Here is a 27,366-nt window from a genome sequence, read left to right as displayed (position 1 = left end):
GGCCATTCGATCAGGTCAAGTCCATGTAAACCTGAACGGTTTCTCATCTTTTTCACGCAAGAGATTGGTCGGGATCCTCTGGCCTTTCTTCCATCCGCGTCCAACGATGTGACTTGTCACGCGTGATTGCGCCCTCAACAAAAATCAAGTCTTCTCGGGATCTTTAAGGCAAGCCACGTTGAAATAACAACAACCCAGACAAGACTTGTGAGACCATTCAAATTTCCAATATTTCTTCAATTTTCAATCTCGACCCCCTCTCTTCATTCCATACGAGGTACAACACTGCCTGAATAGAATGCATTGATGTATGAACGTTTTTCCACCAATCAAGGCTTGCTTTGGGTTCCCAAGTTCCAATAATCTTGTCAAATCTTGAACCAATAAGATGTGTTCCTCTCTCTCTTTGCTTCGAGTTACAGCCTTGTCATTTGTCATGGTAAAATGAATTACCAATGACCATACATGTACAATTTGTTGTCCAGTCCATGCACTTAGCAGTGCACTATCTTGTCATGGGTTTTTCGCTTCCATCAGACATTTCCAACGATAAGACGCTTGTGGATGTAGGGAAAGCAGTTGTTGGTCCTTAGCTTCAAATGTTGTCATTGATATTCGGTTCCAAGATGCATCCTACATACACTCCCTACGTAGTATATGCCAATGTGTTCGTGACCCATGCACTATGGCAAGGCACAAAAGGATCTATTCCAATGTTATACAGACTACTACTTCAAGGGGAGGTAGGAGGTGGGAAGGGGAGGGGAGAGTGGGGAGTGAGCATCGCTACTGGTGGGTCCATTATGACTCCAACGAGCATCTTTCCATTCCTCGGCCTATCTTCCTCTTTCTCCCTCTCTTTCTTTCTCTCCCTCTTTCTTTCCTTGCCTTCTTGCCGCTCGTTCTGGGTTGATTCCGTTTGCCTTGGTTCGTTAGGACTGCAGTAATGAGAGAAGGAAAAGAGATGCTCATACATTTTCATTATGCCCAAGATGTTTAAAAAGTAGTTAGTGAGCAACCCCAATGGCAAAAAAAGAACACAGCAATGGACAAGCAATAACGGGTTTACGGTATACGATGGCTTCCGCTTTCTCATCCAGATAACCCGATAGGTCTCCATCTTACCAGTAAGCGGTTTTTTCATCTTGGAACATACCTAAAGTCGCGGCTCACGTCCAAATATCTCACAATGGTGACCTGTCCCCTCCTTCTCCATTCTTCTTACCCCTTGAGACGACTGACTGTCCATGCTTATATTCGTCTGCCACTTGAGACGGAAATATTTAAGGAATTTCATTTCGTACCACTTGCTATTGAATATGGCCAGGCCATGAACCCTTCTCTCACTTCCCATTCCAAGAGGCCCAGTCTCTTCACTCTTGCACAGACCGATGAATGTTTTCCGTAAGTAGTGCCAAAAGAAGAAAAACTTGCAAAACCATTCCAGACCATCATCAACTACTGTAGGATCTGTCCCGAGCCAGTCCGAGTGTGTTTGGGTCTCTTTCTCCTAATCTGAGAGCACTTGAGAATCAGAGCCATTTCCTTGGCGTGAGTCGCTTGCTTTGGGCGTGAGAGAGAAGAAAAGTGTTGTAATTTCCTCTGAAGTCTCATGTTTCTCTTTCCATCCAGTTCAGATCCCTTGTGGTTTGCCTCTGGCCAGGCATATTTCCACTCTGCCTGCCATCAAGAGGTTCAACCTCTTTGGGGAGTGTTTCGAGTTTAGGTATTTCTACATTTCACTCCCAAATTGACGCAATGCCTCCCTTCACCCAATGAGTGAGGAGAGGAGCACTATGTCGTGACACCGTATTTGACCAATCTTTCACCATGTTGATGAATCGTGTCTTGATTAGTCTGGCATCTCTTAGAAGAACACGTCGTAAGTAAAACCCGTGCGTACTTAAGGCAATTTGGTTCACGCTTGCACCCAGAAGTAAGTTTGTCGGGATCCAAAAGACAACGAACTTCAAGAAACGGATTACGTGCACAGAATTTGAGAAAAAAAGTTGCAACTTCTTTCTCGTGCCCTCTTTTTTGTTGAGGGAGAAAGGGGAATCTGCAGGTTGCGTCGCTTTCTTTGCTAGATAGTAGCGAGCGGTCCACTTCTCCGTTCAGTACAATACTACGTGGTGGGCTCGTCCCCTTCTTTCCACGGCCTGGATAGAAACAGCTGAGGCATTTTCCCTAGAGCCTTTCCGGTCTTCCCGGTCTTGCCCTAGTCCCTACCACGTTAATGAAGCACGGGGAAATTGCTCCACTCTCATAATTATATAATTAATCTGCAATTGTGTCGACACTGAGGGGAGAAAGAGCACACACTATCACAAAGAATTGGAGCTAACCAGATGTACTTGGATGCACTTTCTGGCAAGAAAAAAGTAGGCTTACCTGTAGGTTGTTGGGACAAGGCTCGCATTTGTTCACATAGTCACTTAAACATTGAACCATTTGGGCTCAATTGCTATACTGTATGTACAGGCCAGTTACAATTGTTTCTTTAGACGAATCCTCAATTTGGAATTAGCTTATTTAACGTATACCATGGGATGAGAAAAAAACTTGAAAGAACAATAGTGCCTCAACTTGCAAAATTTGAGGTTTGTCCCAAATTCGTCAAGACTTCCAATAAATGCAATACTCAATCAGGGAAGAGAAAAGCGGTATGCTTTTAAAACATTGATATTAATATTGATGCCTTCACGAGTCAAACTTACAAAATATATCTTTCAAATCATCAAAAATCGAATTAGAATCTCAAAAGTCACCGCAAATGAAAATAGGGAGTTCATTAGCCTAAGAATAAAATGTCAACTTTCTTAATTAACTTTCACTGTCCAAAAATCGCTTAAGAGAACGCCTTTTACTCCTTCGTGGTACTGATTGTATTGAACGGACCATTCAAACTTAAATGAAGTTGTCGACGTGACTAGACTTTCTCAAGCCTGAACTCATTTTGATTATAGTGTGGAGTGTAGAGCCTTAATTTGTTTCGTTTCCTTCTTCATTATTTTCAATAAAATGTTGACTAACACCAGTTTTACTGTTGGGTTTCATTTTCACTTGGTTGGGTCATTAAACACCAAGCTACTCAACAAACAACAGATCTCAAGACTCGAGGTCCGATAATCACGTAAATCGATCCGGGTACAATAAGAAAAAAACCACCAACCAATAAAACGCATGGGCGTTTAACGAAGAAATTGTCCATACCTTGTTTCTAGGGTGAATGCTACCAATTCAACCATTTCTTTTGAAACTCTCGTTACTAATTAAAAGTCCCATTTGTCATGACAAAACCATGGCAATTTATTTCTCTACCAATCATGATGAATGCATCTCGGGGGTCATTTCAAGAATCATCCAGTGGAACAAATGGTGGGAAGCGCGTTTTTCAAGTGGGATGTGTCAGTTCGTGCATCTGGGCTCATTCCAAAGCCTCTCCATCCAGCCCATCTAGCCCGAGTTCTTATGGCAAATCCTCGAGAACTAGTAGGCAAGTTAAATTGTGATGTGAATTTAGAATTGCAACGCCGCAAATCTACCCTCAAGTAGCGCGACTCCATCTGGCCTTCACCATGCAAGCCAGAATACAACGAGGGATTCAGAACCAGCCTTTGGGCCTGGGATTTTTCCTCTCTTGCCACTTCTGGCTGGTTTACTCTCTCGAGAACTCTTTCTTGGCCTGCTCTAGCTAGGTCCGTAGTCCGTAAATAGATGGACACAGTCAAGTAAGTGGTGTACCAATTTTGTTAGGCAACTCGAGAGGTCCAATTTGCAGTTTGAGACCAATCTCTTAAGACAACAGTCTACTTCCCACCCGAGCCAAGACTGCCAGGCACGAACGGATCGACTACTTTCCAGCTAATTATTGTAACAGTTTCCTCCCTTGCACAGACGTCGTTGTCAAAACGAAGGAAAGGACCGTTGATGACGGCCCCCGTCCTACGGTGGAAAAGATCCTCATCGTCTCTTTGAGATGGGATTAAGTGGGCGGGACAGTTAGTCTGGTGCTTGTTTTGGGCATAAGCACAATGCCCACTGACAAGAACAAAAAGCAGTACCCAAATGCACCCACCCCCTGGAATGCCAAACCAGAGCCTTTGCCAAGGATTAAGAAGGGGGAGGGAAAATGCAACCAGAGCCCTGGGTAAGGTCCTCATTCGAATATTCGTTCGGTCGTGCAGTTTGTATTTCCATGCTAGTCTTGCTACAAACACACACGCACACATCCATATCTCTCCTCGTACCGTGGTAGATCTTGGTTCAGAGAGAGGACAGAGATACAAAAGAGATAGAGAATGAGAGAGGAGTAGAGACAAAACACGTGCTAGAACCACTAGTGCACTCCAATCTACAATCTAACCATAAATATCAAATAGAGGGAAACAGAGGGAGGAGAGAGGAGAGAGACAGTTGTTCATCGTTTTTGCATCACAACCCATTCTGGAACCTCGTCCAAATGGAACAATGGGATTCCATACGTGTTCAAGCACGCGTAGTTGATGACCACACAGATGATATTGACAAAAAATCCACACTTGAACTGCAAAGGCAAAAGAAAAGTCAATGACTATTAGGACTCGAGAAGAACCCGACGTGGAAGACGATTTGGCTGCAGATCCTCACCATATCCGAGGTTTTCATTCCCGAGGCCGAGTAGACGATCGCATTCGGAGGCGTCGCAACCGGCAACATGAATGCGTACGAACACGTCAGAGTGGCTGGGATCATCAAATACAGGGGATTGATTTGGAGGGATATGGCCTATGGAGTACATACGAGAGATACTGACTGGATGATAGTACTGGTATTCTACATCTAGATGGTGCTATAGGGACCAGAGATAAATTATGCAGCTTAAAGGACAGGAGATCGGGCTACACGGGCACAATATAACTGAAAGATGGACGCCTTTTTTCATTTCCAGGGGGTTTCCTCTCCGTACTACATGCCCTCAACCACTTGGGGCACATTGGGAATTATGTTATCAGCACCTCTTGATGGTCTTTGTAACTTTTGGCAGGATGATCTCTTATTTCACCTATTTTGATGGATCATGAGGAGTTGTTGGACATGTGGACATGAAAAGAAACCCTCTTAAAAACATCACAGAAACCGTTGAGAGTGTAACAACGTGATCCTATTAAGAGAAAAGATCCTCTTCTTCCCTAAATATACGACCAAAAAGAGTTGGCTACTACGTCTGGTCTCAATACTTAACTCTTCCCCTCATGTTCGGGAAAAGTTGCCATGGAATCAACGTGGTAAAGATAGGAGTAAAATGAGAAAAGAAATACCACAAGTCCTCCCCTTAGCGGTAGTTGGAACATGACGAGGATAAGATCGGCAAAGTTTTCAAGAAGCCTCCCCAGTCCTTCAGCACTTATTGTGAATGGAGCTCAAAATCTGGAACATGGCGCCTCCTCCTCTTCCTCCTCCTTCTCCTTCCACCCTTGTCCACGGTGTATAGTACGTTAGATGATGCCACACATGAAGGAGGTTTCTTCACTGTCTCAGTCTCAGCTTCGGAACTATTCCCATTAGCTCCTTGAGCAAGCACTTGAACTTCAGAACCTTCAAGATCTAACCAAATGACAACTTTACCCTGCCGGGAGAGATCCCATCTGATCATCTTTTACCATGCGTTTGCGCTACATCTCACATCCCACTCGTATTGAGAAGGGCAAAATCGTATACTTTTGGTTCCAGTTCCAGATCCCAGTCGTTCGCTCAACCACCCACCCACCCACCAACCATTCAAACAGTCCACCTCGAGGTACCAGAGGAAAACGGCTCGAACGCTTCAAAGTCGCTCCCTGGCAGCTCCCAGTGCAAACCAAGTGAGGATAAATTCCTTCCACATTCTTCTTTTGGCTTTTGTCTACACAGTATGAGGGCTTTGTCACTCTTGCTCAGTGTCCAGCCATTCAAGGCCCTTCATCCTCATAGACTCGTAGCCTCATAGGCACCGAGTGCGCACACACCAACACTCACACACTCACTTGGTCTCAGCTCCTGGAGTGGTACGTTCTTTCGTACACACACATGCGCTACAAGCTTGAACCAGCTGTCTGTCCTCACTTCCACCACTACGATCATGTGGGCCTCGTGTGACTCAACCTTGGCGAATAAAACCGAGAGAAGGGAGGAGAATTCGAAATTGAGGACACATGACTGTCGATGTATGTTTCAATGACGATGTGGGTGCCATTTCCTATTGCCACTTACATGTACAGCTTGTAACAACAATTGGAGCTGGAACAACCTCGTTTAAGATAATGGTGATCTTATTTTGCACCGTAGATAACTAGATCAACGGCTCCTTCCCTTTAGCCCATGGAGACTTGGCCAAGAGAGTAAGAGAGCTTGCTAAATATCTCAAGCCAATCAATCTCAGAGAGAGAACATGAGTGCCAAGAATGAGGGCGTAATGATTCGGCATTTCGTTGACCATGCTATATGGCTTACACTTTACTACTGTATGTATCAGTCGTTTGCCATCTTTGTCCATGGACAGCGAATGCTATGGCAGTTCTTGACCAAGCCATTCCAAATGATTATAAATCTGAGACTTCATTCCTAACAAAACATACCATTCTACTTCGATACGACTCATTCGGCAGGGGACATGCTACATTAGAACGCAATTCCAGTGTGATCCAGCATTGAACCTTGTGCACATTGGACCAAGTCCGCACTCTAAGTATGGTCAAGTCTATTTCCGTAGTTTCGAACAATGGCCTTTTCCTAAAAGGGGGCATTGGCAAAAATGGTCCGCTTACCAAATCTCTTAACACAGGCATCAAAATGGACGCCGTGGCCACATTTGAGGTCACTTCCGTGGCAATGGCGGTGAGGATACAGATCACCAGCACAATGAGTCGTGAGTCGAGAAAGTTCAATACTTCTAATTGACTTCCCATCCATTTCGACAGGCCAGACACATCGGTGGCCTTGGCTAGAGCGAATCCACCGCCCAGAAGCAAAACCAGAGCCCATGGCATTCGGTCGTGAATGGCAGACCATTCCAAAAGCCCCACCGAGGGTGCGGATCGCAGGGCTTTGCTCTCTGAAAACCATCCAGATTGGGGGGGAAATGAATATAAATGGTTCTCAAAAACTAGTTGAGCGCAAGGAGACTCTATCATGCACACATTTACTGGCACAATATGGGAATCTATGGTACTTAAGGGGTTACCCCGTCTTGGAGGTTTTCTCCAATTTGTTCACTCACGTCGGTTAAAGGGCCAAAAATTGGGTTGGGCCGGTAGGATGAATAGCAAAAGGACAATCAACATGCCCGCTGTGGCATCATCAATGGCCTCTTTTTCGTACGTTTCACTGGTGTATGTGCAATTACTCGAATTGGAACAGTTCCCACCAACCAAGGGAACAAACCTCTGTTTCCTGAAGTGAAATGGGAAGGGACCACTCAGATTAACTGAACCAACAACCAGAACAAGGGCAATTTTTCATGATGGTGGCCGCCACTTTTTGAAAGAAAAAGCATGTTCACCGCAGCACCAAAAATGGAATAAGAACTCAACCCTAAGATATCATACTCACTGAATGTGCACAAAATTTCCCCAACCGGTGATAAATTTGGGATCGCGGAAGAGCCAAAGCAGAACCAAAAGAAAAAAAAGACAGAAAACGGCGGCTTCATGAAAGGTCACCCTGCCCAACTCCTGGATTTTGAGCTTCAACACACGCCGCACGTTTTGATTACGACGTTCATTTCCAGCCTCTTGTTCCGTCTTAGTAGATCTCTTGAACGGATTCTCCAGACCCATAAACCAATACTGGAGCCAAAGCCAGCAACCCAACAGGTTTAGGAGCATGGCTGGTACGGCGTAGAACATCCAATTGGCGAAATTGATCGGAGTATGGCCCGGAAACTCGGCCACCACTCCTTTCAAAATCAAGTTTGAGCCCGTGCCCGTCAAAGAGCCCGTTCCACCCGTATTGGCTGCGTAGGCGATTGAGAGGAAGATCATGTAACGGATTTGAAGCTTCCCCGCGGTCGCTTTCGACTTGGGAGTCGATGACCTGAAAAGAGATAGTCATTGTTGCTGTTGTTGTCGTTGTTGTCGCTGTTGTCGCTGTTGTTGATGTACCTGTCTTAACGGCAAAGGGGGAAAGGTGCTAGTCTCAACGGGGAAATCCCATTCGGAAAATGATCCCTCGTCAACTAATTTTGTCGCAAGGCAACACATGGGAGAGGTTTCCCAATTAGACCCACCGAGAGAGAAAACCTTTGAGCCAGTTTTATATTTCCATGCACCTTTTCTTAATCTTAAAACACCTATCATGGGATGCATTGCACAAGTCAAGGCTCCATCAATTAGGATTCTAATGGAAATGCTTTTAGTTTGACTAGTCGGGCTGTTTGATATTTTCATAAACGGAATGCGCTTAACACTTACACAACACACTTCTTTGCTCTGAACATGAATTCACGTGTTTGGACACGCTCTTTGATGGAATGCACTTTAAGTGTTCTTATTGACATTTGTTTGTGTGTAATGCAGAGTACTTTTATGATTCACTAATTGGATTAAAACAATGGGAGCGTATGGCATTACGTAGCAGAATTTGAGCGTACGATTGTCTTGTTTTTGGTGTACGTACATAGTCGATCTGAGCAAATACAAAAGATTGTCGAAGGACTAAAGTGTGAGGAGCCCTTTGTCATTTCTAACTGTTTCTTCTTGCGCCAAACAAGAGCTCAACCCTTTAACATACGTTCGTTCAGTGGTCAGTCAATTTCAAGAGGACCCCAAGTCACTCGACCCCCTATTGATCGGCCCTCCAAGCAGGCGCGTCCATGGCCGGGGCAACACAGGTAGCAGACAACGTCCGAAACCCGATGGGTCAGCTCCTCATCAGTGTCCATTTCGAATAACATCATCCCCAGTCATAGTCAGGGGTCAGACTTGCTCAGAGCAGTTTGCCAATCTCTCCGTTCAATGTGAAAAATATGACTCTTCAATCATGGCGTTACCTCAAGACCTATTGGAAGTCCATGGCCACGGTGGCCATCCCGGTGATCTTATCCGCTATCCCAATCTCGTCAGGAGGCTCCGAGGAATCTCGTTGTGGCTTTGTGATCTTAGTCATGTCTCTCTTCTGGATGCTGGATCTTCTTCCATTAGCCATCACAGCTCTCATCCCTGTGGCCGCATTTCCCCTCTTGGGGATCATGTCCACATCGGATGTGTGTATGAACTACGTGACTAATACGAGTATGCTCTTTCTAGGAGGTAAGTTTGCGGGCGAAACACGTGTTTGATCCCGCCCATGACTAGAAACCCGGTCTATAGCCATGACCTACTATTGGCTTTCCAAGTCATTGGGTGCGAAATGAGCTGAAGGTTTTTGATCAAATTGATTCCAACTCTGGAAGACTGGAAGAAGATTCCGTCGAACCGTCAAAAGAAATCAACTGCTCATTTTAGCCTTGCTTTTAAACAAAGGAACAAAAGGCGAGGATATTGAATTATACAGTAGGGAATAGAGGGCTGGTCAAATAACGATAAACATGAGCAAATTTTAAAGTAAAAAGGCAGCAAATGTTTTAAAGCTGAATGACACATTTTCCTAGAGTTGTGCTCGTAAGTGCTTTAAAATTTGATAAATTTCCCATGCTGAGTGCGAGTGGTTCTGAATTTCGAAATGAAATGAACCTGGCTTTCGTATTGTTTGCAAACATTTAAGCACAAACTAGATATTTAGATGAAGTATACTTATTCATATCAACAACTCTGATTCGTTGGTAGATCTGCCATTTTATGAATATAAAACTTAATAAGATGTACAAATGGTTCATCTTGAACTGCTAGCGTGTCCATTCTCATCAGCGAAAGGAAAATCTGCAAAAAATCTGTAGGCGATTGGTTCAAATTCGGACACTTGCTACCCAATACTACTGAAGGACTTGGATACTAAAGACATCTGTTTGGGCATATTTTTATGACGATATTTGCGCTTACAAAACTCAAAACAAATGACAGCCTTTTCTGAATATCTATGACAGCAAAAAGTGCAAGCAAACCAAAATGATTAAGGGAGCACAAATGTGTTGTCCACAGAATGCATTCAAATTGGAGTTATTGTTTGAAAATTAACATCCTCTATTGATTGTCTCTAAAAGGAGAAAGTAGTTGCTTTTGGACCTAGAGCGAATTTAGAGCTCTCGCAATATCGGTAAACAGAGAGGCCCAAATACTAATTGTCGTCTTATTCGTGTTCACTTATGAACCAAGCATTTCATTTTCTTAGTGTCTTATTTGAGCCTACGTAGATTCAAAATGTGGACGCAACAAAATAAACTTTCCTCGAGTGTCATCTCATCCCGTTGCCTTTTTCTCCTTTTGCCCCTTTTCATCTTCATTCTTGCAATGCAATTTGTACAAAAACTTGGTTCTCCAAGTGTTCCACCACTCCCACCACTCCCACCACCGACATCTATAATTCATAAGTTGTCTCCGTACAGAAGATCCTGGGTGAAGCTCGGGACCTATTTCTGTTCGTCTTTGCCAGACGGATTATTTCAATGAGATCCTAATTTTCCCCTTGGTGTTCGTCGTTCCTTCAGTCTCGTGAGTCTTAATTCACCCTTGGCAGAATTTCGTTTCCGAGCAAAGTGGGCTTCCAATTCAAATGGCACTGGACGAGTATCTCACGGCCAGCGTCTCTTTTTACCTGCAAACCCATCTCTCTTCAGACCTTTTCTTCTTACATCACGCTTGGATAAAGTGAATGATGAAGGTGGGAAAACAAGGCCAAAACTTTTTTCTTCGTCTTCCTGTGCTCTTTCATTTATCCCTTGTTCCTGTTCGTCCTGCTCATTTCGCCCAGGCCGACAGCTTCTCACACGAACGATCAACTTTTGTGCTTCCGTCATCCTCTCCTTCCTCTCCAACCTCTCCATCCATCCAACCTCCCCTGTTCTTTCATGGTCCAGATTTGGCATCCCTTCCAACTTGTTCCACTGCGGACAACAACATGGCAAATTGTGAATGAGTTGACGGTGAAATCTGTTCCAATCCTATTTCCTTGGGGGTAATGAGAACGAGGGGGGCTTTTAATCTAACTTTCTCACTTCGATTCATTCTGGTAGCAAAGGATTTCTTTTGAAATTTACTCGCTTGTCTAATGAAAGGGAAACACTGCCGCTTGACGACAAGACCAAACGGGAGAATAAGTCAAGTGTAGGGCCTCAAAAGGATACTTGGAAGAAAAACTGTCAAGAGGAAGAAGAAAAAGACGAAGTGAATTGGGTCGTTTCTTTCTTCATTGGCCTTGGAATAGCAGGCAAACACATACCATGAAGCCTGGAGGAGATCTATGAACAACAAGGATATGAGAAATTCCAGTCTCGCCTGTATACAAAATACTCCAATCCATGCCTATCCAGTAATATGAAGGATAGAGTGAAAACGTGGCCGTTAAGCCTTCGGGAGCTCATGAAAAATCTTAATTCTTTTTGGTTCAACCAAGAGCCTCGACAATGGACCTTGAGCGGGTAATCGTTGTTGGAATTTATATGGCCAATATCTGTCCTCTGCCAAGGCTCTTAATAATGGGCGGGCCCCGAGAACGAGGACGAGGGCGAAGCAAAGGATGAAAGAGGACGAGAAGAAGAAGGAAAGTAGGCGAATGAGAATGTCTTAGAGGAAGGCTTTAAATGGGCAGAGGCCTTGAAACGAGATATGCAAATAGCCTCCGAGCGTCGAGATGAACATCCAGTTAGCCCGCTTCAAGATTGACGAAGGACGAGAGATGTCTAGAGAGGACAGGCCAGCTGACGGCTTCATGTTAACCCCCTTATTAGTGCCAGGTCGGACAAAGGCTAAAGCAAATAAATGCATTTATTGTTTAAAACCATAACCAATTTTCTATTCCCTAAACTCTTTCAAAAGTTATATATCCTATTAATACGATTTTCTTACATTTACAATGACATGTCCCTAAAGATTTTTCAATAATTAAATGAAAGGGTTTGATCTAATAACGTCAGTGAATCCAGTGGGCCCCCAGTGCATACATGAGGAAAATTTTCATGCCATTGTCTTCGGGGACTCAAAATCCATTCTCTTTCTTGGCCAGAATGCCAAGTAGCCCTTGTCAGTGAAGTAGATCTCCTTGAGAATTGAATGAGGGTCATGTTTTTCAATATAATTAATAACAAGTGCGAACTGGCCCCACAGGAACCTTCCGAAGTTCACACATCGTTGGGTTTGCAATAGACGCTTGTCTAGAATGTTTCATTTGCATTAGAAATTATATTTTTGTTTCAACTCATCTCGAAATAGTGAAACCATTCGCTTTTTTTCAGGTCTTATTTTTGCTCAAGCCATTGAGGAAAGCAACTTGCACCGTCGAATTGCTCTTAATGCCATGTCTCTGATGGGCACTTCTCCTCGGTACCTGATGATTGGTTTCATGATCCCAACCTCTTTGATCTCTATGTGGATTTCCAATGTAGCGACAACGGCCATGATGTTACCCACTTTAGAGGCTGTCTTGGAGGTGTTGGAAGAAAACACGGAGGCTGACATTGAGTATGGTGATATAATTGAGCCTGAAGGTGTTGAATCCACCACCGACCTCACCATCCAGCAGCGGAAGAAATCCAATATCAGAAAGTTGAGGGCCCTTTTCGCGCTCTCTGTGTGCTATGCAGCCAATGTGGGTGGAACAGGGACCCTCATTGGAACCTCGCCCAACTTGGTGTTCATGGAGTTCATTCAAGATTTCCCCGGTCAGCCCGTCAACTTTGGAACATGGATGGCCTTCTCTCTACCTCAAGTGATTCTGAGCCTGATTCTGATCTGGTTGTGGCTACAAGTACGCTATTTGGGATTCCCCAATGTCTTTCAGCGAAAACGAGGCCACAAGCGAGGCTCATTGGGGACCGACCAGGACAACAAGGACCTGCTGGCTATTCGCAACTTGATTCGACAGAAGTGTAACGAACTAGGTCCGATCACCTACCATGAGGGCTCAGTCATGTGTTTGTTTGTGGTGCTGCTTCTACTGTGGTTCTTCCGCGATCCGGGTTTCATGCCAGGTTGGGGCGAGCTCTTTAAGACCTCGAACCAAGTGGGAGATGCCATATCTGTAAGTGATGCCACTCCAACCATGTTAGTGGTGGTACTTCTTTTCATCTTGCCGTCGAAACCCAACTTTATTCGTGCATTGAGCTCTCGAGGGAACCGGCTTCCTCGAATCGAAGCACAACTCAAAGACGACAAGTCTCGAGGCAACGACGAAAGCGACAACAGTGTCGTCGAAAACGGCCCCGAGGATAAGGATGAAAGGGAAACCTCGTATTTCCAACCTTCCCTAGGCCTCGTCACATGGAGAACTGTCCATGAAAAGATGCCTTGGAATGTGCTACTTCTCTTGGGCGGTGGGTTTGCCATGGCTACCGCCAGTGAGAGATCATGCCTCTCGCCATGGATTGGCCAGAAATTGACAGCGTTGCAGGGTCTCCCAGATTGGGCCATTTGCGTTGTGGTGACGCTCTTGATGTCTGTGATCACTCAAATCGCCTCCAATGTGGCTGCCACCACGATGCTCTTGCCCGTGTTAAGGAATCTGTCTCTGATCCTGGAGATTAACCCCATTTACTTGATGCTCCCACCCACTCTAACAGCCTCGTATGCTTTTATGCTACCAGTCTCCACCGGTCCCAATGCCATTGCGTTTATTCCATCCCGAATCACTACATTTGAAATGGTCAAAGTCGGTTTTGTCATGAATGTGTTGTGCTTGATCGTGATCCATGTGTGCATTAACACCTATGGCACAATCCTTTTCGATTTGGATGAGTTTCCGGATTGGGCTCTATCCGGTTCTATGTACAACACTACCAATATGTGTGCCAGTCAGTTGTGACCCCTTTTGCAGGCTATGGCCTATAGTACAGTATAGTGCATTGTATATAGTATTTAGTTATTTTAGCAATGAAGTAGATGTAGTTCAGTGCGTCCAAAGTACTCGCTCTAAATAAACTCACGTTTTTTCATCCTGCTTATCTTCTTGTGCTCGTTCCTCACTCATTTCCACGTCTTCTGGGTCCTTTTCTAGTTCTGTGACTACCGCATCAACAATTGGTACCATCATGGCCGTGGTAGCTGTGTTGGACATCCACATGGACAGAAAACAAGTTGGTAACATAAATCCCAACATGACTCTGGAAACCGAAAAAATGGGGAAAACGCCAATAAAAGGTTCCTTTCTGAAGATTTTCCTCCCCATCCCCAGCTGCCCTTGCCCTTCCAGTTTTACCTTCGTGGACTTGTTCCCATCAAATAGAGCACGTTGAGGGCAATTCTTTTGTGGAGGTGGCAATGCTCCACTGCAATGGCTACGATAATCCCCGAAATAAACATCATATTGGTTTCCTTTAAGTACTCCTTGCCCACTTCGTCGGTGGTCATGATCCCTAGAAGAAAGAGCAGGAACGTATGGTTCGTCAACCTGATTTAGAGCACCAGAAAAAGGAGCTCCAATCGAATGAAAGAAAAACCCCAAAACGGGGGCTCATTAACGAGTGAGTACCCCTGTGCGAATCGCTAGAGCATTGTTACACGAATGCATCCTTGAGGCAGATCGAGAAAAGAGAAGGCGTACTACGTAGGTATTGTACATAAAAGAGAGTGGCCCTTAATTGATTGGAGTCCAGAAATGGCAATATGCAGTGGATTTGAGGCAGCTCAACCAGACTTTCGTTATGGATATCATTTCATAAAAGACCTGGTCTGGAGAGAAAGTCACACTCAATCGGAAACCCCCATTCACAGAACAATCTGTTGAGAGTCTTAGAGTTAATGTCCAAATATATTTCAATGTTTCTACATCAGAGACACAGGGTATGGAATGGACTTGCACTGAATAAAAACGGACTCGCAAAAGATTTATTTTTTCTCTCATTCTAAGAGCCCCTTTGAGGTGTAGAGGGTTATTCACTAAAAAATTGCTTGCTAGCAATTGAAATTTCGGAATTTAATGCACACCCTTTTTAATCCTTTCTTGAAATATTACATTCCTTTTTTTTGGTTTTTCTTTAACAATGCAATTAAGATTCGTTTGAAACGTCTTGGCAATGACAATTAACGTATTTGACAGCATTTGAATTTGGATCTTTCTCGCTTTAGCGAAATTCCACGAAAAGAGGTGTTCCTTTACCCCTAAACCTAGTAATTCAGCAAAATCACTCGTTTCGGTCACGGTATTGTTTCTTATCTATCCCAGGGCAGTAACATCAAAGTAAGAATTATTCAGTTCTTTGCTGCGCACCAACCCTTGAATTCTTAAGGAGGCACCGGTGCTGAAATAAGTGTCTTAATTATTTCAAAAATGAAGATTGCCGTGTTAAGAGTAACTCCGATTTGTAACTCCGATTATTGGTCGGGGAATGTGAAAAACTCCTTGGGCAGAGAGAAAGAAATTATAATTCGTTCCAATTTTCTAATGAACAAGTAAAGCCTTATTTAGATAGCTTTCATGCTATAAATAACTCCAGCAATCTTCTTACCCAGAATTGGCAACAACGCCACAGGGATCAGGGATGTGATAGCCAAGGGAAGAGCTTCAGTCACCCAGAAGGCAGCCATTATCACCATAACATAAGCGCATCGAAAAGCCTGAAAAAGTCATCAAACAGGAGGGTATTTGTCTAGACAGTTGTTTGGTTGTATTATCACAACGTATGTTCGCAACCGGCATTTGGTGTGAATTTGGTATTCTCATGTTTTGATTTACTTCGATCTCACCCCCCGTTTTGTAGTATTAGTGACATACCTGTTGCGTGTCCTCATTTTCGGTGAAAACCAACGGCAATGCTGCCAACGGCACCATGATCACCAGAAACGATCTCCAGAATTGAAGGAGAGTAAAGATACCCCTGGTTGTTTCTAGATGCATGTCGCGGTTGCTTCTGGACTCTGAAATAACGTTTGGAATCCTCGATTATACTTGTACGTGAACTCTAACCCGTTTGCCGGATACGTGAACGCCAATCTGGATGGTTTCCAATACCTTCCTTCCACTGTGAATACCAATGACAGTTCAACGAAATGCCCCAAGCATTCAAACGAGTTTTTCCCACCCGACCTCAACCTATTTCAAGATTCAAGATTGGGCCTATTTCCCCAAGTCAAAGGGCCATACAATACAACTGAGCATCAAACTGTGTACAGTACACTTGTTCCATAGACACTCACATGTGGAGCACTGAGCAATCAATTAGAACGCACGCGTTAAAAAACGAACCTGGAAGCACGTCCTCTGCTTTGTCATTCGGTGTCAGTAACTTGGGCCAAGTGTGTCTGTCCTCTTCAATTTCCTCATCCAGGCCAGACTCAAGCGCATCGTCGGGATTATTATTGATATGATGATGATGATTATTATTGTTATTATTGTTGTGACGACGCACTTTGGGGAGGTTTCTTGTTGCCTCCAAGTCTGGCCTCAACACGATCAGTTTCTCTTCCACTCCGTCCTCCCGAGCAAACTGAACAAACTCTAATCCCAAAGATGGGGCATTCTCATCAATCCCCTCATCAATGGGCGGGACCAGATTATGCCGTTGAGTGGGATGGGCATAGTAGTCAAATGACACCTTGCGCACTGCTGGGAAGACAGAAGAAAACATGTGGTATCAAGATCAAGATAATCCAAGCTCCTGTCCAATTTCCCGACCAAACTCACTATTGTTTATAGAGTCTTGAAAACACTTGTATTAAAATGAACTGTACGAGTTTAACATCTATTGTAACTTGTGGCAATCAAGTTTAGGATTCTACAAGAACATATTTTTTATTTGATACAGTTTTGACATGCTACTTAACTGGTCAGGATGGAATCAGGGTAAATTGTTAGCACAAGATATAAGAGCACTGGTAAATAGTTTGCTGCACTGGTTTATAAAGAATATCGGTGAAATACATATACGTTTGATTGACTCGTAAATTTTCCTTGAATTGGACGTAACGTCAACAATCAATGATCCTAGACCGACTAAACGGAATCACCAAGCTATTATTTGCCAGTGTCTCACAGGAAAACGATCCAAGAGGTACTTTCTCAGGGGTTCGATCTGGACTCTGGTTTGATCCAGTTTCAAATGAAAAAAAAACTTGTGCACAAGTTTGTACTTACCCGGGGTGGTTTGCTCACTTTTCCTTCTGGCTCGAAGTAGATGTCCCGATCCTTGGCGATTGATCTCGTCCAGAAACGTCCTTCGCCAAACCTCCTCTTCTTGATTGGATAACTTTCGAGTGGTCATGGTGACTACCAAATGCTAATAGCTACCAACTACCAACTTCCAAGTGCCCTCTTTGCCAATACGAAATTTGAAAGATATAGAGATGAGCTTGCATCCAATCTTGAACTGCAACTGACCTTCTTGAATCACCCCAACTTTGATGTGAGCCATGCTATCGATGAACAGTGCCAGCCAGTTTTGGATGCTCGAATCATCCCCCACCATACAAATTGAAGAGTGGGGGGATGAGGTTCACTCTGAACTTAGGCCTCAACTAACTTACCCCGACCCTGTTTGTACACCACCATCATCCCTCAGCCGAGATTTGGCGATATGGTACTGGCGAGCCCCAACTATCTCAAGGACAGCGACATTTAGTTTTTGGTCGAAAAATGTTTTGCGAGTGTTTCTCGTCATTGTTTATTGATATGGCCCACAAATAATTGTAATGGTTGAAGACAGACATGAGGGCACATCAGAAAGACGGACGGGGTTTTTTGTTTGTGTTTATCGTCGACTCATTAGCAATTGGAATTCAGACGGGATCTATAATACCACATGCTGCTTTGTCGGCAAATATATTGTGCATTACCACCCGCATCCATACACGAGCATATGCATCCATTTTTCCGTGATGATTTGAACGCTTTGGCAATTAATGTGTGTGAGGTTTTAGGTGGCTTTAAGCGAGACTATGGTGAGAAATCAGGCCTAGCATAAAAAGAGTCTTTCATTCTCTGTCGAAACACGACTTGTTGGTTTGCCAGTGCCAAGTCAACCTTTGGACCACCATGAAGTTGAAACCTTTTTTCCTGGTTCACGTGATCTTGGGCTTAAGTTGGGTCTCTTGGGCTATACTGTTAGTCAATGGTGAGGAGGAAGTCTTCGACGTTCCCTTAGATCCGAATGACTTTGAAAACGGAGCCAATATTCAAGACGACATCTCCAGGGAACAAATGGATAATATATTGGCTGAAGGTATGGAATAGCATCATATCATTATATGCTATTTGTAGGGCTTTGCAACGGCGTTACTTGTAACGTGTTATTCTTAAAAACGCTACCGTTAAAGGTTAAGTAACAGTATACCGTATTAGGTAAGTTTTAGTCCGCCTCTGTTACCGTTCCTTTCATTTTCTTAAACGAAGGAATAATAAATAAATTGAAAAGGTTTCCTACCAGACATTTTAAAAGCGCCATAAAACTATAATGAGAAGACTATAATAAGTGGAAGAGGAAGAAGTCCGTTGGAAGTCATACAAAATTTGCAGTGGCGCAAAAGATGTAAAGAAGCGGGGCATGTTGCCTGCAAAAATGTAAATTTATTGAGGTAGATGGTCAGCTTACGAACGTCTTTTGATGAGCCATGGCAAAAATCGACTTAGAAGAAATATCTGCAACTTTGGCAGAATATGGCCGAAAGTGGCGAAAAGAAGTGGCTGGAAGGTGGTCAAAAATAGCCGCCGCCGGTGGTTAGAATGGCCAATCTTGACTCTTTCTTCTTTTGTATCTCGTGTTTTGTCTCTTCTCCCTGCAGATACAAAACACCTCGACTTTGACCTATTTGGCTCTTTTACAATGGATGTTTTACAGTCTCTAAAATTTACGGAATGAATTGCAATTTATCCAAAATTTATCATGCTCAACAGATCAGATGTGTATCTTTGCTCAGAAAGGGATGCAGTCAAACATGGAAAATAGACAATTGTCACTTCACGATCACTTTCTAGGCGGATTATTCCAAGGGGATCTGGCCTATTCCTTGCAAGAGATTCAATTGCTTAACATGTCCATGCCCAACATGAGGAGTGCCATCAAAGGTGGGCGTTATCTATGGGCCAATGGAGTGGTTCCATACACCATCAGCACAAGTTTTACTGGTTCCGATCGGGCAGTCATCGCCAATGCCATCGAACAATACAAAGCCAGTACATGTATTCGGTGCGACCTTTGTTTACAATTCAACGTCAAAACTTTCTCTCCCAAGAACCGTGATATTGTCATTTCAGATTTGTTCCGAGAACTAATCAAAGAGCATACATTCACATCACGGGTGGGGGTGGTTGTTCCAGTTTAGTGGGCTACACAGGAGATCCCCAACGAGTCACCCTGGGCAGGGGATGCATGTACGTTGGCATAGTTATCCATGAGCTTATGCATGCCATTGGTGAGTATCGAGGGCAAGATTTTCTATCTAGGGTAGGCTAGAATCCTAATGTGCCACTTCAACATCCATAATGATTCCTTAGGTTTTTGGCATGAACAGTCTCGTATGGACAGGGATAACTATGTCAACATTGTCAAGGAAAACATCCAGCCCAGCATGTATTACAATTTCAAAAAACTCACCATTAATCAAATTGATAACATCGGATCCCCTTATGATGCATGCTCGGTGATGCACTACGGAGATACGGCCTTTGCCAAGGTAAACGGGTATTCATTCACTTTTGATCGACTAAGTTGTACTTCAAAACACTCACCTGGTGCAGAAATATGGATTAAAAACCATTGTCCCGATAAAAGCTTTATCTTGCCAAATTGGTCAAAGAACTGGATTGAGCCCGATTGACATCAAGAAGATCAATACCTTGTACAATTGCAAAGGATATCAAAAATTGACGGGCGTAGCACTCCCCAGTACCACCCCTGCACCCACCGTCCCAGACAAAGAAGAAGGTGGAATCAACAAAGTTGTTCAGATTGACCACAAGTGAGTATTTTAATGAGGCGGATGTTCAGAACGTGGGTATTTAGAACACACGGTGGTTCCCACTACACAAAAAGATTATGCTCAAATGCCAAGACTTCTAGTTGCGTTTTTCCTTGCCTAAACAACACAAGGACCAACTTTGAAAAGGTATCCATACTTTAAAGTAGCTCTTATGAGTATATAGATCCACTAAAAACCTATTAGAAGATAGTATTTTTAAAAGATGTTATTAATAGACATTATGAGCATCCTTAGTTACGCCTTCAATTGAAATTTCACAAAAATCTATGGAAAAGACTCTGATATATTACCCTTCAAAAGTTGTAGTTTGCACCGAATTTGGTTATTATTAAAAAAATATAAAATAAAATATTATCATTGTTGACTATGCGTTCATTTATTTGTGATCTTGAAGTTTAAGACATTTTCATTGCCATTTGATGAAAAAGTTTTTGGTAGGTAGAAAATGATCCGTGCAAAAAGTGACAAAATTGAAAATAAAACTGGCAGATGTATCGTTGTAAAATTTCAACCACATGATTGGCTAGTCTAGTTTTCCAAGTTTAAGGAAGAGCAATTGGAAATTTAAAATCCTGAGTAGATTTTAGGTGCCATGTTTAAAAAAAATGAAAGAACATCATTTATTTTCATGCTATCATAAAAGCACATCAATTGTTTTTTGCAATTAACTAAGGTAGGTTTATGTCATTTTTTCGATCTATTTTATTGCAAATTGCCACTTTCAAAGTAAAATGACTAAGCATCTGCTGAATAGAAATTAATGAAATTTTATGTCCGTGTATAACTAAGAGTTTTGATAATATTGTGTGACTAGGTTTTGCACAATAATGCTTAAAAATGTATTTTAAGTTCATCAATATACTAATATGAGCTACTTTTTAAGATACTTATTGAACAAAAAATGTTCCTTTTGTTTCTTTAGCAAAGATAATGGCAACTAGAAGTCTTGTCATTTGCGCAAGCACTTAATCAGGGATTATAACCACCGTGAACAATATTTGGTCCTGAAATCTTGCAGGAATTGTGCATATTGGTCGATCCACGGCGAGTGCCAAAAAAACCCCAAATGGATGTTGCCCAATTGTCCCATTGCGTGTGGAAACACCAAGGCTTGCGCGGACAATAACCATTATTGTGAAAGTTGGGCAGCCAATGGTCATTGCCAAACCAATAAAGAGTACATGGATTTGTATTGCTACAAATCATGCCATTGCCAGGGCCAGAAATGCGAGGACGACGACCGAGATTGCGCCACTTTCAAAACCAGTGGCTATTGTCAGCACAAGGGCGGATACGGAGAGTATATGAAGCTAAAATGCCGAAAAACTTGTGGATTCTGCTAATCGGCGATTTACTACTGATAAAATTATAATTCTGAAGGGACGACGGGAATAAAGCATATTTTGAATTCATGATCTATGCAGATTAATTGGTCCTAATTGTACTTCAAATTTACACTCAATGACTTCAAGCACGAGGTAGTTTGGTTGTTTTTCGACTAAAGTTATCAAAACTGTATATTGTTATGACTAGGATCGGCCAAAACTTGCATCCTGCATAATGTGCAAATTTTGCAAAAAAATGCACATCCGAGATTTTTCTGCAAATTTATTTCATCTGCAAATTTTTCAAGTTTAAGAGCAACATTTGACATTTTCTGCAAAATATTGTTGATTTTGAGCCACTTCAGCAAATATATCAATAATTGTGAATAGTTTTCAAGAATTCTAGCCAACTTTATAAAGAAATGTGAAATTTTATTGCCAGTTTTTTTTTCAAATCTATTTCACAAAAGTACTTTTTGTTCGCTACTGCCTATGTATTCCATTCATTTTGAATAGCTCTTTTTATATGAATTCAATGTGATGGGGTTTTCATATAAGGATTTATTTAGGGATTATCAAAACGTTGGACTTGATCATCTCGTGCTCATATCTTGCATCCTTTCAAATCAAGTTAAAACAAAACCTGGGTTCATACACGTCCACAAAAGGCGGGAACAGACGGAACAAAAAACTAAGAATCAAATCAACCTCATATTAGAGGCAGGATCAAGGACACGCATTTTAACAGTTTAACAATTTCACATTGAAGGAACCCAAAGAGCAGCAAGCTCTTCATTGTCTTGACTAGCATGGATATTTTGGAGGGCTCAAAATTGTAAACCTTTACATTCATTCCAATTGACTATTTAAACCTGGTTGAGGAAATAGCTTATGGATATTTTTGAAGATGTATTTCAAAAGACACCATCTGCACCTCCTTTAAATCCTGCATACTATTTTGCGGACTTCCTTGCCACTTCTGGGATTGGAATTCCAGCAGTTCAAGACGAAAAATGTATTAGTTTTACTTGACTTTTATTTTCATACCTTATTTGATCGACCAGCGAATTAGAGTTGACTGATCTTGCTTGCCCTTGATTACATGGTTGATCGGGAATTTTAGTAAAAAATTGTCCAAGCCTGACTGAAATCCTGCTACTGGATCAACGCCTACATACGATCTACGAATATTTGAACTTAGCAAATTGAACAATGAAGGAGTCCGAGAAAGAAGAGAAGTGGACTTCATTGTATTAACTAGCTTGGATTCTCGAAGGCTCTCAAAACGCACGTTAAACCTTTACGCTCACCACAATTGACCCTAAATCCTGGGTTGGGACAAAGCTCATGAATGCTCTTGAAAACGTACAGTATCAGATACCTTTCGTACCTTCTCTGAACATTGTACAATCCTAACGTTTCTAATCTCTCCAAATACGAGAGCTCTCTCATATCCTCAATGTTCCTAGTAAAACATCTTTGGACCTGCTCGAGTTTTTGCAAACCAACCTGCTGAACTAATTGGAGCCCAAATAGGCGAGGTATATTCAAGATGTGGCTGGACAATCAACTTGAACTGAGTTACATCGTGATCATCGGTTTATCGGATTCAATAACCATTTTGATGACTATGAAAAAAACCTGTAAGTGTTGTGGCTACGCCTTGGATACTGCAAGTGGTCTATGGATACTGTTATCAATTCAATCAACCATCAAACAGTATAAATATCAATATTTGAGGAACATTTTGCATTTCAGCCAATGCTGTATCAACATGCTTTTTAGCAAAGGACACTTGCAAAAATTATCCAACCCATAGAGCCATTGTAGCTGAGTGGTCTAATTTAGACGATAGAGGCGCGACATGGTTCGACAGATGGCGTGGGTTCGAATCCAATTTTCGGAGAAAACCTAATGGTAGCTGAGTGATCTAATGCACCCCATAAAGTCACGACATGGTTCCCCAGAGGGCGTAGGTTCGAATCCCGCCTTCGTAAAAAAACCTTCGGAAAAAAACATATGATCCTTCTTGCCTTTGTCATCTTTTAGAATCAACATCGGCTATTCTAAACACCGGCGGCCATTTTTGACCACCTTCCAACAATTTCTATCATTTTGTGCCACTTTCTGCCGTTTTCAGCCACTTGTGGAATTCGATCAATCTCGATTTTTTCCATCGTTGAGGACTACACCTAAATCCTTCATGGATGAGACCTGCTGAATGCCCTTACCTTCATCATCTAATATTGGAGTATCTAATGGCGTCGACCCAAAGGCCATTGAGCGGAATTTCATTTCATTCAGTGCCATGTTACTCGCAACAACCCAAGAGTAGATTTAGTCTAGGACCTCTAACACATAACCGGAATTCTGACCATTCCTACCCACTACCAATTTTGTATCATCAGCATAGGAAGAGATACTGACATTCCTACTACCAAGCTTCTGAAGCGGAGCAATGATGATGATGATGATGATGATGCTTTATTTAGGGTCTCGTGTATAGTAGATTAATAAAAAAAAACTCCAGCGTATTACGATCAAAAAAAGTCAGAGTTGAAAATTGCCCTTGCTCTTAACTACCTCAAACTCATGTCGGACATCCGAATAAGCCAGATATTCTATTGTTGTGTATTTTGGCATTTTGGGAAAGGTCACGGGGTCGACTGAGCGACCTCTCTGAGTCGGACACCTTTTTGGATCAAAGCGGAGGATTGCACAGTGGTATCAATCTAGTCAAGGTCTCCCCATGAAAACAAACCATTCGGTTTATGGGGCGAAGTAGGGTGCTCAAATCTTTTGTATTCCTTAACCATTTTTCGTCAATTTTTCCTTTAATTATTCAAGGAATATAAAAGATTTGAGCACCCTAGGTTCACCCCATAAACCGAATGGTTGTTTTCATGGGGAGACCTTGACTAGATTGATGCCAGTGTGCAATCCTCCGCTTTCATCCAAGAAAGGTGTCCGACTCAGAGAGCTCGCTCAGTCAACCCCGTGACCTTTCCCCAAATGCCAAAAAACATAACAACAATAGAATGCTTGGCTTATTCGGATGTCCGACATGAGTAGCAATTGGGAACCGTACAGTCAGTTGAGTACGAGGCAGTGATCATTTCAGTGACATATCCGATCCATCGTTTGCTTGTAGTGGGCAACTTTTAAAAGTTTGATTGGTGTGAGAGCGCGATTTTGCTCCTACCATCCATCTCATAACCCTTTTTTGAAGGACGCTTAAACTGTTGATGGCCGAACTTTCCCCAAAGAATTCAATACCATACTCAAGCCGACTTTTGACTAGGGCGTTGTACAAAGTATATCTGAGTTTTGTTNCCCGTGACCTTTCCCCAAATGCCAAAAAACATAACAACAATAGAATGCTTGGCTTATTCGGATGTCCGACATGAGTAGCAATTGGGAACCGTACAGTCAGTTGAGTACGAGGCAGTGATCATTTCAGTGACATATCCGATCCATCGTTTGCTTGTAGTGGGCAACTTTTCCAATTTTATCTTGTTATCAGCAATGAATTGATTCCAAGTCTTGGGGAGAGCGTATATTGGAAGTAGTTGGTACCAAGTCAACCGCGCTAATGGTAAGTAAAAACGAATAATGCCCCCTCTCATTTCCTTAAATTCATGCGAGTCTATCATTTGTGGAACGTAACCACGATAGCAATTGTACATGAATTTCAGATGGTTTGCTTTTACAAAATCTTTTACTTTTAATATCATCCAATTTTTAAAAGTTTGATTGGTGTGAGAGCGCGATTTTGCTCCTACCATCCATCTCATAACCCTTTTTTGAAGGACGCTTAAACTTTTGATGGCCGAACTTTCCCCAAAAAATTCAATACCATACTCTAGCCGACTTTTGACTAAGGCGTTGTACAAAGTATATCTGAGTTATGTTGGAATTGCTTGCTTCGCCATGAAGAGAGTGAACATGGCTTTTCTGACAGAGTTGCTGACTAGACGAATGTGCTCCTTCCAGTTTAAGTGGTCGTCAATGTTAATGCCTAAAAATCGAATTGTCTTGGTGCTAAAATGGAATCCAACTTGTTGGATATTGTGTCCATTCAACGTCAAATTAAAGTCAAAAGTATGAAATGCATTTCGAGGACTAAATGTACAATGAGATTTGTCTTCTTAACTTTCAGCACTAGTTTGTTTGCATCAAGCTATATCAAAACTTTTCGTAATGCTCGGTCAGTTTCGTGTGTCAATTCGTTAAGATCGTTGCTAAAGTGCTGGAGCGTAGTATCGTCAGCAAACATTGTTAATTTCAGCTCCATTGCTCTAGGAAGATCATTAATGTATATTAGAAATAATAAGGGGCCTAAAATACTGCCCTGTAGCACTCCACAAGTTAGGGTCAGAAAGTCTTACGTATTATTGTTGATTTCTTCTTTTTGTTGTCCATTTCTTAAGTAATTACCTATCCACCTTAAAATATTCTGACTATATCCATATTTGTCAAGTTTTTTTAAACAGGATATCGTGGTTAACTGTGTAAAATGCCTTTTGAAGGTCCAAAAATATTCCAACCGAGTATTTCAAATCTTGGTTCATTGATATATTGTTCAGAAAATTATGAATGGCATGCATCGTCGAATGATTCGGCCGGAAGCCAAATAGCTCATCTGCAAGGTGGTCTTCTGCGAAAGGATGAAACATTTGCTTGTACACATTTTTTTCCAACACTTTAGAAAAAGAAGGTAAAGTACTAATGGGTCGGTAATTGGATAAATTTGATTTGTCGCCACCTTTGTGAAGTGGACCACTTTGACGGTCGTCCATTCAATTGGTATGTAACCAGTTATTAACATGTTAATCAAACGACAAAGAACTTCAGCAATTTCAGATTTAATCTCTTTTAAAACTCTATTTGAGATTTCACCTCATCCGTCACTTTGCTTATTGGGCAGTTTATTAATAACATCAATGACATCGTAACGACTCACTACCTTGAAATAATATTTACGTTTATTAGTCACATTGGAAATATACTTCAATACATTACCTTTTGCATAAGTATCAGAAGATATATCGTTACTCAAAAGTTTCCCTACTCTAGCAAGGGTTCATCGTAAACAGTAACAATATCTTACTTGTCAGTGAACAACGAGTTATTCATTTTTAGTTTAGTTGGTCCATCGTTTGTTGGTCGTTTATATCCTAAGAGTGTGTTCGTGCCATTCCAAAGTTGATTTAAATTACCTATTCTAGAATCGAAATATGCGTTCCAGTAGTTGACTTTAGCCAATTTCATCAATTTGTAGTACGATTTTGCCTGCCGACATCCAAGGATTGCGTTTACTCATTTCCTTCTTTCCATTTTTAATTAGCAGGCAGGATTCGCGAAACGCAAGTCCAATTTGATTAAAAAAGTCGTGAAACAATCGTGCTGGGTCGCTTTTGCAAATAGTCCAATGAACGCTTTGCAAACGGTGCTTTAGCTTTTTCATATTTGTTAGGCCAGTATATCTCTTAAGTTTTAATTCCTTTTCGTCACTTTTCTCTTCCTCTTTCTCAAGTGAAACACAAGGTGCAAAGTGATCACTATTATCACACACGAGTATTCCACATTTCATATTCATTCTACGATTTGTAAAAATATTGTCAGTTAAGGTATTGGTCAATGGAGTAATTCTGGTGGGTTTACTAATCATAGGCACTAATTCAAAGGCAAACATCAAGTCGTTTAATTTATTGCTCTTGAAAGAAACTTTAGAAAGGTCAATATTAAAGTCTCCACATAGGAACAACTTTTTAGATTTACAAAGCGTTAAAATGTCCTCAAGTTCATTAATAGTGTTTTGAATGTTCGCACAGGGAGGAATATTATTATTATTATTATTATTATTATTACAGAACCACTCAAGACATCAGGTGAGACGTATAAAGAGTATTGGTAAGTGGTGAGAAAGAAAGAAGAGAGGAAAAAAAAGAAAGAAAGAAAAGCAACACAGAGATGGAATACGAATATGAGATATTAGTAAGTATGTTGTTGTCTAGTTGATGTTT

The 27,366-nt window shown here is 42.0% G+C and overlaps 3 protein-coding genes across 6 annotated transcripts in view; 2 read left to right on the top strand and 1 right to left on the bottom strand.

The window, feature by feature from the left end:
* LOC131886966 (Na(+)/citrate cotransporter-like) overlaps positions 1-14,047 on the top strand; it is a 28,749-nt gene extending 14,702 nt beyond the window's left edge. The window contains exons 1-2 of one of the 2 annotated variants that reach the window (XM_059235446.1): positions 8,473-9,266; positions 12,344-14,047. In XM_059235446.1, the coding sequence (XP_059091429.1) occupies positions 8,984-9,266; positions 12,344-13,908 (1,848 nt within the window). In that variant the 5' untranslated portion in view covers positions 8,473-8,983 and the 3' untranslated portion in view covers positions 13,909-14,047. Of the gene's footprint in view, positions 1-8,472; positions 9,267-12,343 lie in introns of those variants that run through there. The other variant, XM_059235447.1, reaches the window with a different exon arrangement.
* On the bottom strand, positions 4,152-16,207 carry LOC131886969 (Na(+)/citrate cotransporter-like). 3 transcript variants are annotated; one of them, XM_059235452.1, is made up of 10 exons: positions 16,054-16,207; positions 15,817-15,959; positions 15,551-15,659; positions 14,302-14,458; positions 14,030-14,206; positions 7,570-8,052; positions 7,238-7,410; positions 6,786-7,072; positions 4,630-4,767; positions 4,152-4,546 (listed from the first exon to the last, which is right to left on the bottom strand). In XM_059235452.1, the coding sequence occupies exons 2-10, from the start codon at positions 15,937-15,939 to the stop codon at positions 4,421-4,423; spliced, it is 1,773 nt and encodes a 590-aa protein (XP_059091435.1). In that variant the 5' UTR covers positions 15,940-15,959; positions 16,054-16,207; the 3' UTR covers positions 4,152-4,420. The 3 variants fall into 3 exon arrangements, with proteins under 3 accessions (XP_059091435.1, XP_059091434.1, XP_059091436.1); XM_059235451.1 differs by lacking the exon at positions 16,054-16,207 and having other exon boundaries at positions 4,175-4,546; positions 15,817-15,976; XM_059235453.1 differs by lacking the exons at positions 4,152-4,546; positions 4,630-4,767 and having other exon boundaries at positions 6,321-7,072.
* Positions 16,208-17,648: 1,441 nt separating this feature from the next.
* LOC131886975 (zinc metalloproteinase nas-6-like) lies at positions 17,649-21,388 on the top strand. The gene is made up of 6 exons (XM_059235459.1): positions 17,649-18,259; positions 19,012-19,222; positions 19,291-19,448; positions 19,531-19,709; positions 19,774-19,994; positions 21,034-21,388. Exons 1-6 carry the CDS (start codon positions 18,073-18,075, stop codon positions 21,356-21,358), a joined length of 1,281 nt encoding a protein of 426 aa, XP_059091442.1. The 5' UTR covers positions 17,649-18,072; the 3' UTR covers positions 21,359-21,388.
* The last annotated feature ends 5,978 nt before the right edge of the window (positions 21,389-27,366 follow it).

Source organism: Tigriopus californicus, chromosome 9 (assembly GCF_007210705.1).
Source record: "Tigriopus californicus strain San Diego chromosome 9, Tcal_SD_v2.1, whole genome shotgun sequence".
NCBI classification, from domain to species: Eukaryota; Metazoa; Arthropoda; class Copepoda; order Harpacticoida; family Harpacticidae; genus Tigriopus; species Tigriopus californicus.
The sequence above is the reverse complement of the archived record's forward strand: the minus strand, read 5'-3'. Positions and strand labels throughout refer to the sequence as shown.

Excerpts from the sequence above, each read along its gene's own strand:
- LOC131886969 (XM_059235452.1), bottom strand. The coding sequence starts at position 15,939 with ATGCATCTAGAAACAACCAGGGGTATCTTTACTCTCCTTCAATTCTGG. Across the intron at positions 14,207-14,301 it reads ATGGGAACAAGTCCACGAAG|AGTCATGTTGGGATTTATGT; the intron begins GTAAAACTGGAA and ends TTCGGTTTCCAG. Across the intron at positions 4,768-6,785 it reads TGCCTGTGTTAAGAGATTTG|GCCATATCCCTCCAAATCAA; the intron begins GTAAGCGGACCA and ends TGTACTCCATAG.
- LOC131886975 (XM_059235459.1), top strand. The coding sequence starts at position 18,073 with ATGAAGTTGAAACCTTTTTTCCTGGTTCACGTGATCTTGGGCTTAAGT. Across the intron at positions 18,260-19,011 it reads GGATAATATATTGGCTGAAG|GCGGATTATTCCAAGGGGAT; the intron begins GTATGGAATAGC and ends ATCACTTTCTAG. Across the intron at positions 19,710-19,773 it reads GAGATACGGCCTTTGCCAAG|AAATATGGATTAAAAACCAT; the intron begins GTAAACGGGTAT and ends CACCTGGTGCAG.